Source organism: Clupea harengus, chromosome 11, assembly GCF_900700415.2.
Source record: "Clupea harengus chromosome 11, Ch_v2.0.2, whole genome shotgun sequence".
In the NCBI taxonomy this organism is placed as follows: Eukaryota; Metazoa; Chordata; class Actinopteri; order Clupeiformes; family Clupeidae; genus Clupea; species Clupea harengus.
In genome coordinates, this window is record NC_045162.1 from 17,426,302 (window position 1) to 17,444,492 (window position 18,191).

General features: G+C 42.4%; 2 protein-coding genes across 3 annotated transcripts in view; one reads left to right on the forward strand and one right to left on the reverse strand.

Annotated features, from left to right (window-relative positions):
- LOC105910052 (sodium- and chloride-dependent transporter XTRP3) overlaps positions 1 to 13,483 on the forward strand; it is a 24,633-nt gene extending 11,150 nt beyond the window's left edge. Inside the window, exons 4-13 of one of the 2 annotated variants that reach the window (XM_031575803.2) lie at positions 1,289 to 1,429; positions 2,715 to 2,806; positions 3,057 to 3,284; positions 3,831 to 3,941; positions 4,335 to 4,576; positions 5,649 to 5,811; positions 6,603 to 6,807; positions 7,033 to 7,192; positions 7,943 to 8,108; positions 8,739 to 9,056. In XM_031575803.2, the coding sequence (XP_031431663.1) occupies positions 1,289 to 1,429; positions 2,715 to 2,806; positions 3,057 to 3,284; positions 3,831 to 3,941; positions 4,335 to 4,576; positions 5,649 to 5,811; positions 6,603 to 6,807; positions 7,033 to 7,192; positions 7,943 to 8,108; positions 8,739 to 8,804 (1,574 nt within the window). In that variant the 3' untranslated portion in view covers positions 8,805 to 9,056. Of the gene's footprint in view, positions 1 to 1,288; positions 1,430 to 2,714; positions 2,807 to 3,056; positions 3,285 to 3,830; positions 3,942 to 4,334; positions 4,577 to 5,648; positions 5,812 to 6,602; positions 6,808 to 7,032; positions 7,193 to 7,942; positions 8,109 to 8,738; positions 9,057 to 11,963 lie in introns of those variants that run through there. The other variant, XM_012838730.3, reaches the window with a different exon arrangement.
- Positions 13,484 to 13,766: 283 nt separating this feature from the next.
- On the reverse strand, positions 13,767 to 17,627 carry LOC105910057 (small nuclear ribonucleoprotein Sm D1). The gene is made up of 4 exons (XM_012838736.3): positions 17,470 to 17,627; positions 17,137 to 17,213; positions 16,807 to 16,998; positions 13,767 to 14,026 (listed from the first exon to the last, which is right to left on the reverse strand). Exons 1-4 carry the CDS (start codon positions 17,481 to 17,483, stop codon positions 13,950 to 13,952), a joined length of 360 nt encoding a protein of 119 aa, XP_012694190.1. The 5' UTR covers positions 17,484 to 17,627; the 3' UTR covers positions 13,767 to 13,949.
- Positions 17,628 to 18,191: the final 564 nt, after the last annotated feature.

Below are 18,191 nucleotides of genomic sequence, written 5' to 3' on the forward strand. Positions count from 1 at the left end.
AGTCACTACAGGAGTCATGGCCCCACACTGTTTAAAGATGCAGTCCGTGATTCGGTTTCGCAAAATGGTTGGCGATATTTGTGCTGAGCAGCCAATTAAATGGCACCCCTACCTTCTGTGCTTCTGATTGGCTGGGATTGTTTGTTTGTTCCCCATTTACAGAGCCAGGACAAACACCAGCGGTTTGAGGTGCAATTTTCTGAATTTGACCAAAAGTGTATGGGAATAGAATCACAGACTGCATTTTTAATTGGCAGTTACGTAGTTGACAGAAACAACATGCCCCCCCATCCAGAACTGTAACTTTTAATGAGCTTCACCATTGACCGGGCCTCCAGACAACCCTAATCTACTGTACCTCGACCAGTACTTGGCTATAAGGGTCATTAAGCTTGTATCTTGACTGCTCCAGTCAGACAGTAAGAAAATGAGAGAGGACAGAAAGAGAGACACAAATCGGCCCAGAAGGAATGTATGGTAACACAAAATAACTGTTTCTGTTTTGGTTTGTGTTACAATTAAATTATGCAGAAATGTTTTGTATTACATTTGAAGTGTCCTTTTGCTTGGAATAAGTGGCAGACAAAACTGTTCAAAGTGTGCTTAAATCTGAGTCTGTTGCCTGTTCCACAGATACCTGGCTCACTAACTCCCCATAATGTTCCACAGATAGCTCACTAACTCCTCATAATGTAGGACAACATTCAAAAGATAGTTTTGTATATTTGGCTTTTGACTGAATCATCAGAGACATTGGTAACCTATAATTGTTTATATTTATATATTTATATTCGTTTATTGTTGTTATATTTAGCTGGTGTTTCGGTGCTGTGACATACAGTGTGTGGTGTGTTTGAAATGGATAGATCTGCCCTTTGGTCTGGTTGCTAAAATAAATCACCTTTATAATAAAACAAAGTTTCTTTGAACATCATTCAAGATCTAAGGGATAGTGATGAATTGGAATGTAGCACAAAACAGCATAGTATTCTTACGGTAAATGATAGAACAATGACATGTTGGTAAATTGTATTCCTGGATTAGTCTACAGACTATAGAGTTATTAACTGATTTGTATGCAGGATGTTAACCTTCAGTGTAGAGACATATATCAGACTCATCTACTGATACATTTCTCTATCCATTATACCGTTAACAGTTAACAGATGTGATTATGTAAATAGTGCTAAAGGTGTGTGTGTGTGTGTGTGTGTGTGTGTGTGTGTGTGTGTGTGTGTGTGTGTGTGTGTGTGTGTGTGTGTGTGTGTGTGTGTGTCTGTGTCTGAAGGGGGCTTCATGATACCTTACATGATCATGCTGGTGCTGGAGGGCATCCCTCTGTTTTCCATGGAGCTGGCTATTGGACAGAAGATGCGTATGGGAAGCATTGGAGCATGGACTGCCATTAACCCTTACCTGGGGGGAGTGGGTGAGTGGGACACACACTCATTCACACACATGTACAGTGTGGGGCACACACTCATTCACACACATGTACAGTGTGGGGCACACACTCATTCACACACATGTACAGTGTGGGGCACACACTCATTCACACACATGTACATTGTGTGCACATTTACATTTACAAATGTCTGAAGAGGCATGCAAGCCACAAACATTTACCCTACACTTTTTCATTTAGCAGTAGCAGACAAAGTGACCTACAAGTGATTTGCGATTTGCAAATTCAACAATCAAAACAAAATCAGCAATTTACCACATTTCTTTGTGATGCTGCATGTTTTCTCCTTTACCGCATATAAATTGCACATAAAATTGCAGAAAATAAACAATGTTCTGCTTCTTCTTGCCTCCTGATGGTGGTATAAGGTTATGCACAGTCTGTCTCAACCACTGCCACTGCTAAAAGGTGTTATAGATTGATGATGTGTGATGGATTGATTCGCTTGACGCTCACAACATAGCTGGATCTATGACTGTTACCTCATTAAAAGTTAAATGAACTACCTACACATTATGTTATTCTGTCTTGAGTTCAGTTGTGAAATTGTAAATACTGTTCAAACATGATATTAAACTTAAAGGAGAATTCTGGTATTTTTTAACATGGGCCCTATTTCTGTAGGGATCCTTTCCATGTTGTCAGACACTTATGAGCCTGTCAAGCGGTTTACTTTGACCAGATGCTTGTCCTGCGTTCTAACATTATAGCGTTCTAACTCGATACTGGACCAATTTCAGCCGTTTGTCGCACACAGAGAGGGCGTTACAAAATAAAAGTTTAGTGATTCCCATTTAGTGATTCCCAAATTCATGCATAGGCCTATGAAAGGATAATTTGAGTGAGTAGATTATCGATAAAGTAAGGCAAGGAATGGTCATCAAATTTTGAACAATCATGTTTTCTGTTCAGTTATCTTTAAACAGTAGTACAAAATTGCTCATGATTACTGTTCTGAATATTAACAAGAACTTGTGAGTTTAAAGTTTCAAACCAAGGCATGTTTTTATAACTCACCTCCACAAAATCACAATAAAAATCATTAAATCCCGGAGGGACTGATCGACACCTAATGTATCCAGAAAGGGTTAAATAAGATTGGAGTTATTGATTAGGATTAGAGTTATTTCTTGAAGAAAAAAGTGAATGGAGGAGGAGAGACAGATGTGTCTCTGTTCAGTGGTATTGCTATAGCACTTTCCTGTGCCAAGATAATCATCTGATTCTTCCCAAAAATCTCCCCATTCAGGCATTGCAAGTGTCATAACGTCACTGTACTTGTGTCTCTACTACAATGTCATCAATGCATGGAGCTTCTGGTATCTCTTCCATTCATTTCAGGTAGGTGTCCTAATTGTCATATATGTCAGATAAGATAAAGAGGACTTTGTTGCATATATAGGCGTTACATGTGTCATGTTATTTTTGACTATAGAAATATGGTACTCCATAATAACAAGCTGCTTGTTTACTGATCATTTCGTGAAGCCTCCCCATATGTAATGAATTGTATTGAGCACTATGCTTCCATTATCATTAGCATTCAAAATATTGCTTCTTTTCTTCTTTTTTCTCTTGGGCCAAATGCCAGTCGGTGCTCCCGTGGGCTACATGTCCATTGAACAGCAACCAGACAGGGTATTTAGAGGAGTGTGAGGTTGCCACGCCAACGCAGTACTTCTTCTACCGGGAGACGCTAAACATCTCGTCCTCCATTGATGATAGCGGGGGAGTGCATATGGGCCAGGCTCTCTGTCTAGTCCTGGCCTGGATGATCGTCTACCTCTTCATCGTCAAGGGAGTCAAGTCCACAGGCAAAGTAGGCAGGCACTGCTATAGCTTTTCTAAAGTCGTAGCTTTATGAGTTTTAGTCAAGAACCTTAACTTCAGTTCTGGGTGTAACTTGGAGTATGACTCTATGACATTATGACGCTTTTCACGGAGTGCAAAAGTGTTCTACAAATGTAAAATTGTAGAACTGTAACATTTTACAAAATTTTGTATTTATTTGTTTATTGACCAATGTCATTTAATGGTATGAGATGAGTGTAGTAAGTAAGTGCAGTCTAGACAGAGAGCCAATTGGGACACATAGAACTAATAAGAGAGTGCCAAACCCTTGCCTGCTTCATAACATAAGCCTAAAGCTGAACCTCTCTGGGAAGCTCAGGGAGCAAAGGTAAGGTCAGGTAGTACTATTTACTGATTCGAAGAAAGTCAGGGTAATAAACCATGTCTTGTAAATTTCCTGGAAGTGGTAGTTTTACTCAAGTAAAAAATACAGAATTGTTAAGGTGTAGCTGAAGTTTAGCTGGTCAAACCCCTCTGAGCACCATTGACCTTTGACCCTGCTTGACCTCAACAGGTTGTGTACTTCACGGCCACATTTCCCTACCTGGTCCTCTTCATCTACCTCATCCGTGGAGTCACCTTGCACGGAGCTATGAATGGGGTCAAGTACATGTTTACTCCAAAGGTAATGCGTGTGTGTGTGCGTGTGTGTGTGTGTGTGTGTGTGTGTGTGTGCTTGCGCGCTGGAGAGTTTACTTCCTTTTGAAAGACCAATTTTATAGCGTGTGCTTGTTAACCTGACCAGATACCACATGTGTATACCCAAACACACCAAACTGTTATCCATAATGTACAAGTTTATCAACAATGCCATTCACCTGATAATGTGTTTGGCCCTTTTTTGCTTGACCGAAATTGAGGTCCAGGGCTTTCTAGAAAACCTTCTCTGCGAAACACTTCCTTTCTGTAAGGAAAGTGACTCTTTGTCTACAGAAGGAGCTAATTGAAGAAGTAACTGCCACAAACCCATCGATACCTTTCTCTTTCTTTGTGTGTGTGTGTGCGCGCGCCATATCAGCTGGAGCAGCTGGCTAACCCTCAGACGTGGATAAACGCTGCCACTCAGATCTTCTTCTCCCTGGGTCTGGGCTTCGGCTCGCTCATCGCCTTTGCCAGCTACAACCAATACCACAACAACTTTGAGCGGCAGGCCGTCATTGTGTCTCTGATCAACAGCGGCACCTCCGTCTTCGCCAGCATCGTCACATTCTCCATCTATGGCTTCAAGGCCACTTTCAACTATGAGAGCTGCCTGGAAAGGTGAGGCGTTACTTTGAACAGCACAGCTGACTTCAGCTTCATAGATAAGGAATTGGGGTCATTCAAGGTTGACTATCCAGGTGATTCACAGGCTTAAATATATATATAATATAGTATTATATACTGTATATAAAGTATTTTAATTTTTTTTTTATAATTATTTTTATTTGGTAAGAAGGTAACAGAAAATAAGAAAGGGTACCAGGAATTAGAATAGTCACAAATCATTTAAGGAAGCGTCCAGTTTTACAAACAAAATGAGTACATAAAGTATTTTAAGCAGCATAAATAACAGGGCCAGAAAGAGGAAACAGCATTTTCAGGATAGTTTGAATGAAGACCTACTATCAGATGGAATCATATACATGTGGTAGTAGGAAATGTTTGCTATCTGGGAGGAAGGGTTGTCATTGGAGTTATCTCATGGTGGGATTAGAAGTGTGGGAATGCTTAGTTTATAATTGTCAGTTATTGCTGGAGCTTATCAGAAGACATTAGGGCAAGGATGAGCATGCTATATTTATGGGAAGATTTATATACAGCTTTAAAGACTCCCGCACTATTAGCAGAGTTTGAAATGAATGTGACTCTAATGTTCTGGAATACCAAGAAACAATAATGGTTCTGGAATACACAGAAACGTGAATGGTTCTGCACTACAGAGAAACATTAATGGTTCTGGAAATTCACAGAAACATAATTGATGTGACTTGCTTTAACCACCAAAAGGATCACGATGTTACGAGTCAGTCTCCTAACCCATCTTATCTTTCCCCTGACATCATGTGGCTTTATCAGTCACCAAACTAAAACCTGGATCAACCATTGACTACTATGTAACAGACACCATGGGCCATACCCTAGCACTGATGAATGTTACTGACTGACTATGGTGTTTGTTTTAGACCATGCTTGCTTTAGATCCACCAACTCAGTTGTGGCTGACATTGACATTTCTATTCCAGCATCAATATTGAGAGAAAGATGTTGAGAAGTTGTGAAGAACAGTTCTCTGGTGCTTACCCTAACTTTCTCCAAAAACCCAAATGTATTTATATATGCTCTCACCCAGGGTGAGGCTGCTGCTCCTGAACACCTTTGACATGGCAGAGGACACCATTAGCCTGGACAATATCGACTATTGGATCTCAGAGCTGAACCGCACCCACCCGGACCAGTTTGCCAGCTTGGCCCCGAAGCTGGACACCTGTGACCTGGAGGCCGAACTAGACACCGTAATATCTCTTGTTTCCTGCTCCTTTAACCTTTGCACATAATGTGTTTGTGTGTGTGTGTTTAAGGGTTAGATAAGAAATTATAAGCATTATAATAAAAAGATGTATCAGCTGATAATACTAGAGACTTGAACTATGTTATACCACACAGAGTTACATACAGTATATTATTGACCTTTAATCAATGAAGGAATCAGTCTTGCTCATAACAAGATCATCATTGTCATTCATGGAAACACCTGAGCATGCATAAGAGATTGTTTATTTCATTAGCTCTGGTCACTCAAGGTCTGTATGACGTCCCCAGTTGGGAAGTGACTATTATCTACACATTTACCTTGCATAGGACAACAAATCTATGCAAAGATACTCATGATTACACCAGTAGTGTGTAACAAGCTCTGTTCATTTTTTTAATCTTTATGTAGTTTTGGTTCTACAAGCTCACCTGTAAGTTAACATAAGTGAAGGATGAGGCATTCCTCAGTTTACATGATGGGAATGAAAAAAAAGAAGATGTGTCAAAGTCCTGGTCATTATGTAATTGTCAAACGATTTACCAACACAGCTGAAACTAACGTAATATCAAACCAGGACAATTTCAGCAGACAAACGAAAGTTTAGAGGCTTATTTGTTTAGTTGTTATTTAGTGTTTAAGTTTACCACTGCAGACATTTGTATCACCAAGCATAGAGCCATTCTAACATTTGTATTAGTGTTGACACATACACACTTGCATACTAAAAGGTCTAAGTTGGCCAGTGTCTGTTTCTCCTATTTCCTGTTCTAGGCTGTTGAGGGCACAGGCCTGGCCTTTATAGTGTACAGCGAGGCTATAAAGAACATGCCAGCGTCCCAGTTCTGGTCGGTGCTCTACTTCTCCATGCTGCTGCTGCTGGGCATGGGCAGCATGCTGGGCAACGTGACGGCCATCATCACCCCGCTCCGAGATTTCAAAGTGCTGGCACGCAACTTCAGCAATGAGACCCTGAACGGTGAGCTTGGTTGGAGGAGAGAGAATGGGAAAGAAAACATGGATGTGGACGACCAATTTAATCAATCGTAATGAGTTAGTTAACCTATTTGGAAGTTACACATTTTGCAGGGTATTAACCCTATTACAGATACCAAAGTGTGTTCAATTGTGTTGCCCATAAGTGACAAAGGGATTGATCGTATTGTCTCTGTTTCCTTTGCTCGTGCTCTGGTGTATCCTCCAGGCCTGGTGTGTCTGTTCTGCCTGCTCCTGGGTCTGGGCTTCACCACACGTTCGGGGAACTACTGGTTCACCATGTTCAACGAGTACGGAGCCACCTTCTCCCTGCTCTTCATCGTGCTCATCGAGGTCGTCACTGTCAGCTACATCTATGGACTGAAAAGGTGTGATTGTGTTTTTGTATGATGAGAGGTGTCCTTCTCTCTGTCTCTTTTACCAGTTATGTATCAGTGGTGAAAAACAGAATAAAACAGATGGGGGATGAAATGGCTTGAAATGGGTCATTTCAGATCCTAAATGCAGCTGAGATAGAGTGAAGTTAACTTCCTTTTCAGGAAACTAAAGTCTGGAAGGCTCCTACTGTTGTATTATTATGGTCTCTTGACACTTTTGTTGCATCTGGTTTAGTTTGAATTAAATTTAGCTTCATCAAATGTCACAATATTTGTTCCTAGACAATATGCACCAAGCAACCGTGAGGAGTATGAAGCCACTGATAAAAGAGGTTAGCTACATGTGTGGCTACTGCTAGAACAGCACACACTGGGGCTACAGATTGGTTGCACCTTAGTGAAGAACGTCTTTTTCCTTTGTTACAGTGTTAAGACTGCAGAAAACATTAGTCTCAGTTCTGACTCTGCAAGTCTCAGTTATTTTGATTGTTGAGTATTTGACTGATTATCTGACAGTTGGGCATCATGACAAGAACTTTACACAGGTTTTAAGGAAGAGTGATACTAATATAGATTACTAGTAATCTGTTTGAAGAGGCTTTTCTGTGGTGGTCTAGTCAAATCGATTAGTAAACTATATTGAATTTACATGGCAGCCATTTAATCTCCATTATCAGCTTTTTGTGACGCACACTTTTAGTGAGGTTTGTGTTGGTAACATTGTGCAAACTCATCCAACAGGTTTGAAAAGGACATTGAAGACATGCTGGGACATCGGCCCAACTGGTACTGGAAGATCATGTGGGCAGTCGTCAGTCCCGTTCTGCTCATCAGTCTCTTCATCTTCTACATTGTTGACTACATCCGCGGCGGCACGCCAACATACCAGGCCTGGAACCCAGATTTGGTGAGATACTACTACTAATCGCACTTTCCATATTGTACTATATCGCACATACCATGGAAACCAAGCCATTGACAGTTAATATTGGTTTTCTGATAGTCATCGTCATTACTAAATGAATGTAAGGCTGTTGTCAGCTAGCGAGTTAAATTATTTCATAATCCCCACCCCAAGCAGATTAGGGGCAGTGAATCACTACGTTTGCACACCTCTACCTCCTCTCTCTTCGCAGAAGTAAACAAAAAGTTTGGCCAAGGTCGGGGAGACTGAAGGCTTCATGTAACATGAAAGCCTTACATAACTGAAAGATATCTAGTCTAACATTAGTGTCTCATTAAGCACTCAAGCTTTTGAGCTACCTGATAGATACCATTATTGATAACTGATGGGCTTGCTACTGAGATACTTGTTGATAATAACTACAGGTTAGCTAAGCCCAGAGCTGCCAACTTTTCCAAAAACCTTGAAATGAGATTGACGCGGGTGACCAAAGTTTTGCCCTGATATTTGAGCCACCAACTTGTGTGGCTGCGTAGCCACACAAGTTGGAGGCAAAAATATCAGGGAATTGGAATTAATTTGTCGTTGTACCCATGTTGTGCCCTGCATTCTGGTGGTTTGTGGGGCCCAAAGACGTTGATAGGGGCGGCCTACTGGAGATGGACAACTTTGGTTACATTCTGTGAAGCCAAGACATAGCTGAATTTTGGTTTAAGGTGATGTTATTTCCTGCATTCTAGTGGATTTTTGGGTGGTATGCTAAAGATGTGCAATACCTGAACTTATTCTGATTCATGTTCATCTGATCATGACTTGTAGGGCCTTCTAGACTTGAGCTGAACATTCAACCAGAAAACTATTGTTGTGCCTCAATGTGCCTAATTGTGCCACAATATAGCCTAATTAAATAGACCTGTGTTTAAGATTTGACCAAGGTAGGTTGATTGACATTTTGATTACAATGGAAGTCAACTAATTCTTAACTGAAACCTAACCTATATTGTTAATAATTGTATTCTAAAGAGCACTTAATGATTTATGTTCAGCAAAAAAATTACACAAAATGAATTAGGGAGAAATATTTTTCATTATTCAAAGCCTCCAACCACACGTTCCATCAAACAAAAAAGTGCAACAAATAAAGTGCTTATACAGTAGCCTTTTTAAGCAATACAATGGATCAACACATGACAAAAATAACTAAAAATGAGGTATCAGATGCAGATCAGAAGCTGGTTAGTCATTTTCTAAGATCTGTGGGCAAGGTTGTACTGGCCTGTGGCCTTCTTGGAGGCCCTGATGACCTCTGAGGGGGGCTCCCATCTGAAACAGGGCTCCAGGTCGGCATCTTTATGGCCATTATTGAGGACAGGGTGCCATCCAATGCCAGGCTATTTCTGGTCTTAGTTTTGTTCAGTCCCACAACTGAAAACACCCTCTCAGCATCTGCATTCGAATGGGGCAACACCAGGACCAGCTTGGCGATGGCAGCAAGCCTCTCAAATTCTTTGGCTCCTGTCACCTATGGAAAATGAACCAAGAACAAAATGGAAAAACATACCATATTTTGTTTTGATTAATACTGTAAGTGTACTGTTCATACACATCTTTGAGGAAAAGCCATATAAGAATAACTCATGTGCAGTTTAGGAGTGAACATACCTCATCATAAGCATTTTAGCTAAGATGATAGACAATAATTAAAGAAAAAAACTAACCTTTCAACAAAGTACAGGACATCTTCAATGCCACTTTCAGCCCTCTGCCGCACATCTACAAATGATGCGTGTTTGATCAGTGGCTCTTCCATTGGCAGCTTCTTAAGTGCATAGCCCACAGCACTTGTTAGGAAACACATCATGGAATGAATCCACCTGCCGTGGTGTGATGTCACCCTCATCAAGATATCTGTTAAGTTTAGCCCTGGTTGTGAACGCAATGTTCAACTTTTTCCCTGTACAGATACAGCATATCAGGTTAACATAAATGGTTTAACATACTGATGCAGCAATATCAGCTTGACACATAGGGCAAGAAATCCAACCAGAAGCTCACTGTTGGAAGGACTACCACAAACCCTCTACGGCGAAACCGTGAGAGTTCAGAGCTCGGTTTCGCCGTAAGACACACGCTTTTGCATGTTTTCACACGCACTCCGAGGGTAGCCGGCGCTAAGGAGCGCATCTTTAACCCTATTCGCTGCATAGACCTCTTTAGATCATCTTAAGATGTCTATGCAGCGAATAGGGTTACATATGCGCTCCTTAGAGCTCCACAGCTGCCAACTCACGGTTTCGCCGTAAGACACACGCTTTTGCATGTTTTCACACGCACTCACGCCACACATCCAATTTCTCACGGCAAAAAAAAAATCTGATATAGGGCCGAGACGCGTTCGTTACTTTTCAAACTCCCCGAGGGTAGCTGGCGCTAAGGAGCGCATCTTTAACCCTATTCGCTGCATAGACCTCTTTAGATCATCTTAAGATGTATATGCAGCTGTAATAAACCTAATTTGTAGTCAGGTTCTTTCGGTTGGGAGAATGCACACAGAACGAGGCTGTACACGGACTTTAGAAATAGTTAACAGTCTTTATTATTATACAAGTTACTCAGTCAATTCATACGGCTACCAGAAATGCCGGATCAGGTCAGGTTACTAAAAGTCAGTAAGCCTCAGTGCTACTCGACTGAACGACTACCCCAAGGCCCTAAACTAGGCGGGTTACACAGCAATACAACACACCACAATAAATATAAAGTTCCAACACACACCACCGCTGTAGGGCACTGCACACACTCCCACGGCACTGCAATAGGCACACACAAGACGTCAGCCGGGCTACACACAAAGCCACCGTCTCTAAACCCTCCCACCTCAAATCATAAACTGGCTACGCCGTCAGGTTAAAACACACACTCATACACGCACGCGCACACACACAAAAGAATAAAGATTAAAACTTAACTCTCCCGAGTTACAAGACCCTCCCCCGGGGTCTGAGCTTGGGCACTGATCGGTAAGGGGAGAGACAGAAACCACCGATCCAGCACTCGTGAGGTCTCAGCCAGTAACGCCAGCGGAAAACCCCTAACTGAGAAGCAGCCAACGCACTCCTAATTCTTCCCCAGCTTTAGCTACAGGTATCCCACTCTTCACCGCCGGCAGCCCTAAGCAGCATGCGAACGGCAACCACCCCTACACCTTGAATGCAGCTCGACGTGAGCAATCTAGCACCGCTTCCCAGACACCTCACCTTTCGCTGTGGTCTTCCTTTATCCATGTTGTCTCAGCACTGATTATGTTCCACGTTCACTCTCCTCCACTCTCATCAATGACCAGGTGTAGCCCATTAATTAACACCGCCAGCTCACCCCTTAGATCCCTCCCCCAAGACAAGAGTCATGTCAAAACATTCCTAACACATCACACATAACGTCATTACATTACACAGCGAATAGGGTTACATATGCGCTCCTTAGAGTTGATGTGTGGCGTGAGTGCGTGTGAAACCGTGAGAGTTGGCAGCTCTGTATAACTTCTTTTTCAAATTTTGCTCTTCAGACCCTCTCCTCTTTGGCTGTTTCTTGGCCATCTCTCCTTCTCTCGACATTGCATGGAGTTCAGCACTTTAGCATGTGCCATATGTATCACTGCTCTCACTCTCACTGCCACCTCCCCTCCCCTTTCCCCTGTCCGGGGCAGGAGCACCACTGGCCCCTGTTGCTGATTGCATGATTGGATTGGAATCACTTACCCTACCTTTAATATCTGAATGTTTTAAACTAACATTCTTACATACAGCACCTTTAAGTAACTATTTTTTGTGACTGCTTTGTTGTCTTTTACTTCTTTAGGGCAAGTCAGTGGTGATGGAATATCCCTGGTATGGTCAGGCCTTCATTGCCCTTTTGCTCGCAACATCCGTCTGCTGTGTGCCCGCCACAGCACTCTATGCCTTCTGCAAAAAGAAGCAAAAACCTGTGCCCTCTCACGAACACACTGTCAGTGCCATCTCAGGATTGTAGGGCGCCCATCTTCTGTTATGCACACGCTTATACAGTCACTCACTCTGTTGATTTGGGCATTTTCCTGTTTCATTTTTTACTTTGGAGGGGGGTGGTGGCCTCCTATGATGGCTACATCTGGCAGAGGTTAGCTGGAAATGCCAACATCACTTACAAAATCTTTAATATTTCAATAGTGTATGCAATCTCAATTGAAAGCGAGGAGACACCTGTACCAACATCAGCATTAATTTTAGGTTACATATTTGTGTAAGTGTTTAGCCTTCAAAAGAGGTTTACAGTTTGTGCATCAGAGGGATAACTATTAGGAACACCGGCTACTGTCATTTTCTGCGCCAGAAAACAGACTGTAAAAATGGACATTATATTCGGTACTGACAACTGATTGCCAAATTTGATAGAGGAATACTGTGAACATTTATTTTTAAAGTGAACAGCATACCTGAACATGTTGGTGTCGTTGAAAAAATGTAAAGTCTTTGTACATAGATTTATACGTCTCCAAATTGTGGGTTGTAGTTTGCCAAATCATGTAATAGCTAAAGATTTGTATAGTTTTATATCTAAGTTTTGCTTATCTGAATTGAAACCATGAACAATATAAAGTAACAAATATTGCTACTTTGGAATATATGCCAACTTGTCTGCTAAGTGTATAAATAGGCACCAAACCAGATTTGTTTTTCCAAGATCCTCATCCTGGTTATTTGCACTGAAAGAATCAAGGGCCAAATATATACAAACCCAGGGAAAGTGTATTACAGGCCATCCAGTGACAATATTGATCACAAGAGAAGTGCTTACTAACCTTCCCATCATGCAAGGACCATATGACCTGTGAGAAGCTATCCCAGCTATCCCAAGACACATTCACCTTGAATCTGGGCCCTTAGGTTAAAAACTAGCTTTATTTCCCCAAGTCTATCTGTGCCAAACAGAATCAATTCTGAGTTATTTTGTACTGCAGTGCTAGTTCTGGGAGGTGTGTACAGGCTCCTGAAACATTTAACCTGGAAATCCTTAAAAGCTCTATGGGGCGGAGGTGTTAATACTACTAATCTTCTCCAAAAACTGGATTCAGGAAAAAAGGAAAGTTTCCCAGTATGGGTAAACTGTTACTATGAAGGACTATATTAAAGTTTGTGGATCAAACCGTTAACATAAGATTGAATATCTGTGCCCAGTTTGTACAACCAAAGTACCAAATTGGTAATGGCATTTTGAAAGGATTCTGTCAGCAGCCTTGTTTTAAAAGAGCTGCATTTTAAGGCAATCTCCTAGCTTAAGAGCGTGTGAGTAGATGTGTATATTTTTAATATCTGTATGAAATTAAAGGCTTTTAGTAGAAATCACTTGTGTCTGTTGTTTTTGTATGAGTGCGTAAGTGCTTTCCTCCAGTTGTATTCAGTTATAGTGTAACAGAAAAAACACTACAAATAAAAGAGAAATGTAAACAAAAGAAATGTTTTCTACATAGATGCACACACACAAACCTGCTGTATATTCCCATACACTATTGTGTAAATCAGCCTCACACTCACAGTTTTTACTTTAAGCTAAACTTTAAGACCTTTTCCAGTGTTCAATAAGCACAAGGCTGTCCCCTTATTAATATGAGTCATAAAATACACATTCAGAAAAGAACTGAAGATTTAATCTTCGAAGCAAACAACATACCAACACAAATACAAAAAAATCCAGCTGTTGTTGTTGTGAAACCTCAGTCTGAAACCTGAAATTAAAATGTCACCCATACTTCCCCAACACAAGAAAAGTAAATTGTCTTGTTCAGGAGAGTTCTAAAGGAGAGGCTCTTCATCGCCTGGGTCCTCCTCGTCCTCTTCCTCTCCCTCGCCCTCGACCTCTACCCCTGCCTCGACCACGTGCAGCCACTGAAAAAGAGACAGGTGGTGTGTGTGTGTGTGTCATTGGTTAGGAGAGCCAGAGAAATGGAAAGGCAAAAACAGGCAGAAAAAATGTATGAAATGCAATGACTTTAGTGAACACATTTCAGTTTCCCTCTAAAACAAATCATCATTAATACATATACAGTGTGTTCTAGTGTGTGTCAGTGCTTCTTTTGGCTTGCAATGTACAATAAAGTACTGGCTAACACAAGCAATCACACACACACACACGCTCATTTAATTATATGCATGCAACGTGCATTGCTCTCAGGGTTCAGTGGCGTGATTCACTTCACCAAGTACAAACTTTGTCACATGGACATTGAGATCTCCCAGCTGCAGCAACAAAAGACAGTTCAAGCAGCATTCAAGTCCCCTAGGGCATGAAGTCATGCTGTTGGGAGATTTCACTGCAAATCTGCAACTGATTTATCCAAGGCAGACGGGGTCAACCTCTCACCACAAGTAAACAATTAAAGAGCGGGACACATTTGCTGGCAAGCTCTGGTTAAAATGGCTACAGGTTCAGGGCATTGCAGGTCACTTCACTGCAGCAGCCTGTGGTGAAAACTGTGAGGAAATGGACCAACGAGTCAAAGCTGGAGCTACAGGCCTGCTTTGACTGCACTGACTGGAGTGTTTTTGAGGCTGCATCTACATCACCAGACGAACTCACTGACACTGTGACGTCATACATCAGTTTTTGTGAAGACATGTGTGTACCCACCAAAACGTACTGCATCTTTAAAAACAATAAACCGTGGTTCACAGCAAAGCTCAAGCAGCTTCGTCAATCCAAGGAGGAGGCTACACTGAAAAGCTGAAAAACAGGGTTTCAGCTAACGACCCTGCGTCAGTGTGGAGAGGCCTGCAGGACATCACTAACTATAGGAAATCCTCCCCCCACTCCATGGAGAACCCTCAACTGGCTGACGATCTGAATGTGTTTTACTGCAGGTTTGATCACCCCACATTCACACCCCTCACCAGCTCCAACTCAGACTTCACACAATCATCAGCACCCCCTGTTATTACCTCCCCCCTCCCCCCTGACCCCCCACCGGCATTGACGGTGTTTGAAGAGGATGTGTGCCAGCTCTTTCAGAGACAGAAGACAAGGAAGGCAGCAGGCCCAGACGGTGTGTCACCCTCCTGTCTGAAAGCCTGCGCTGATCAGCTGGCCCCCATCTTCACACGGATCTTCAACAGATCTCTGGAGCTGTGTGAAGTCCCCTCCTGCTTCAAACGCTCCACCATCATCCCGGTTCCCAATAAATCCTCCATCACTGGACTGAATGACTACAGGCCCGTCGCCCTGACGTCTGTGGTCCTGAAATCCTTTGAGAGACTGGTATTGACCCATCTGAAGGGCATCACAGGCCCCCTGCTGGACCCTCTGCAGTTTGCCTACCGGGCACACAGGTCAGTGGATGATGCAGTCAACATGGGGCTGCACTACATCCTGCAACACCTCGACTCCCCAGGGACCTATGCAAGGATGCTGTTCGTGGACTTCAACTCGGCGTTCAACACCATCATCCCAGAAGTCCTCCTCACCAAACTCACCCAGCTCACTGTGCCTGCCTCCACCTGTCAGTGGATCACAAACTTCCTGATGGACAGGAAGCAGCAGGTGAGGCTGGGTGAAACAACATCCTGCACCCGGTCAGTCAGCACTGGTGCACCTCAGGGATGCGTGCTCTCCCCACTGCTCTTCTCCCTCTACACCAACGACTGCACCTCAGGAGACCCATCTGTTAAACTCCTAAAATTTGCAGACGACACATCAGTCATCGGCCTCATCCGTGATGATGATGAGTCTGCATATAGGCGGGAAGTTCAACAGCTGGTCCTGCCTACCATCCAAGACCTGTACACCTCCAGAGTCAGGAAACGGGCAGGAAAAATCACTGCAGACCCCTCACACCCCGGACACAAACTATTCAAACTCCTCCCCACTGGTAGACGCTACAGATCACTGTTCGCCAAAACCTCCAGACACAAAAACAGTTTCTTCCCCCTCGCCGTCTCACTACTGAACAGCTAACCCACTGTAGCATATATATTTATATATTTATCCCTGCACTTCTCGCACTCTCCACTTCTTCTTTGCACTACTGTTTCACAGCTACTGTATATAGCCATTCCGCCTTGTGTATATACTTTCGTAAACTTTCTTAAACTTCTTGACCGTTGCACTGTTGCACTGTTTGTTTTGTATTGTATTGTGTTGTAATGTATATTTTGTGTAAACACACTGAGAGTCACTTTACCAAGTCAAATTCCTTGTTTGTGCAAACTTACTTGGCCAATAAAACCTGATTCTGATTCTGATTCTGAGCAGTGGCATTAGCAGAATCAAGGATTCTAAGCTGTCTGTGTACAAGCTATTTTGTATTTTTTACACATACGGAGGAGACCGATTTAAATGGAGATCTACAGTTAATCCTGCTCAAGGGTCCTTTATACAAATGTTCCACAAAGGCATGGCTAGCAAAAAAACAGACTTTCAAAAGGTTCCTGAAGATTTCTTTTTAAAACCGTTGGCCAAATAACTTCTTATGGGGGTTGTACTATGCCTACAACAACAGAATGCTTATGTATCCATTACACCACCACAGAACTGCTCGTTTTATGATGAGACCCTTTAAAAGGACAGATGTTCGGTCATTTCCGGCTGCCCACCCAGCCTTTTCTTCACATAGCCACTCTTAACTCAAGAAGAACATCTCTATCAGTGTCTGTGCATCCCTAATGTGACTTACCCGCTTCTCTCTTCTTGGACTTGACTTTTGGCTCAATGTCCACCAATAGTGTGTCCAGTGGCAGGCTGTCGGGCAGGATGAAGTAGCGGATGTTGTTGCCACGGATACTCAGAGTCTCCAGCTGCACCGGCTCCCTGTTCTTCAGCGTCATTTTCACAGCTTTCAGGTGTGTGTTCATGGACACGTCAACGCCTATTCGTAGAGGGGCATACACAGAGTTGGGTGATTTATTCAAACATTTGACCCTAGTAGTATGTAGGCTATGTCTCTACAACAAACTGCACATGATGGGGAAACAGCTCTCCTGTAAATGCGTAGGGCCACACTAACCTGTGATGGTGCCGTGCACCTGTGTACCATTCTTCAATTCAATAGTTACAGTCTCGTGACTCAGTTTCATGAGAAATCTGAAGAAAACGGGGAGATGGGGATAGGTTTATAAGAAATGCCTTCGTGCATTCGTCATTCCATTGCACCTGATTATGTTCTTTTAATCAAAACAGAACGGCACTGAAATAATTACGACAGGTCATGTAGAATACTGAGAAAGTATATTAGGCGATAGGCCTTCACATACTAACGTTAGAAACATTGTTACGATGGCTATGTTACTAGGAATGACCACAAGGCACAGATTGTGAGACATTGTAACGTTAACGTTACCGAACAAGTTTCATGGTGGCAGTAGATTCCGAAAATCCTCCGCCGATTTAATAAAAATTATACTGGATCACAGAGAACCTGTGCACATCCAGCATTGACTTCAACACATTTGATTCAAATCAGCCACACACACCGGAACTGCAGCAAAAGACACCATTGCCTGAGAGAGCGCCATCTCGTGAAGTAGTCTCTATTGGAGGACCAAGGCTGATCTTTCCTTCCACCTTGTCCTACAGCTCTCCGCATACAGAAGGGTGAACATTAACGTGCTCTTCTGTATCTTTCTACACAGAAAACATTGTCATTCTAAAACACTTACTGTTTTGTTTCCAATTTAATTGTATAAATAAGTAATAACTATAAATAAGATGAATACTACCATTAATGGTATCCACTAATCACTGTGCAAAGGGAAATTAATTGTCATAATCAAGCAATTACCATGAGGCTTATCGGTATGAGAAGCCTTTTTATGGACTGTATCAAGGAAGAAGAAACCCCCACTGTTTTGTAATGCCACAAATCGTCCAGTCTAGTTCAGTAATAGCTGATAGCATGCGTGTGCATGATGAGGTTCCCAAGAGGTCTTTGGTCACTTTAATAGTACAAAGTGAGAACAGTACAGATGTACAACTTGCAGGTCATTATGTGCAGAGAACTCCCCTCTGTCATTGTCTGAGCATCAAAACCATGAAGAGTAAATCTTTCTAATTGGACAGCCC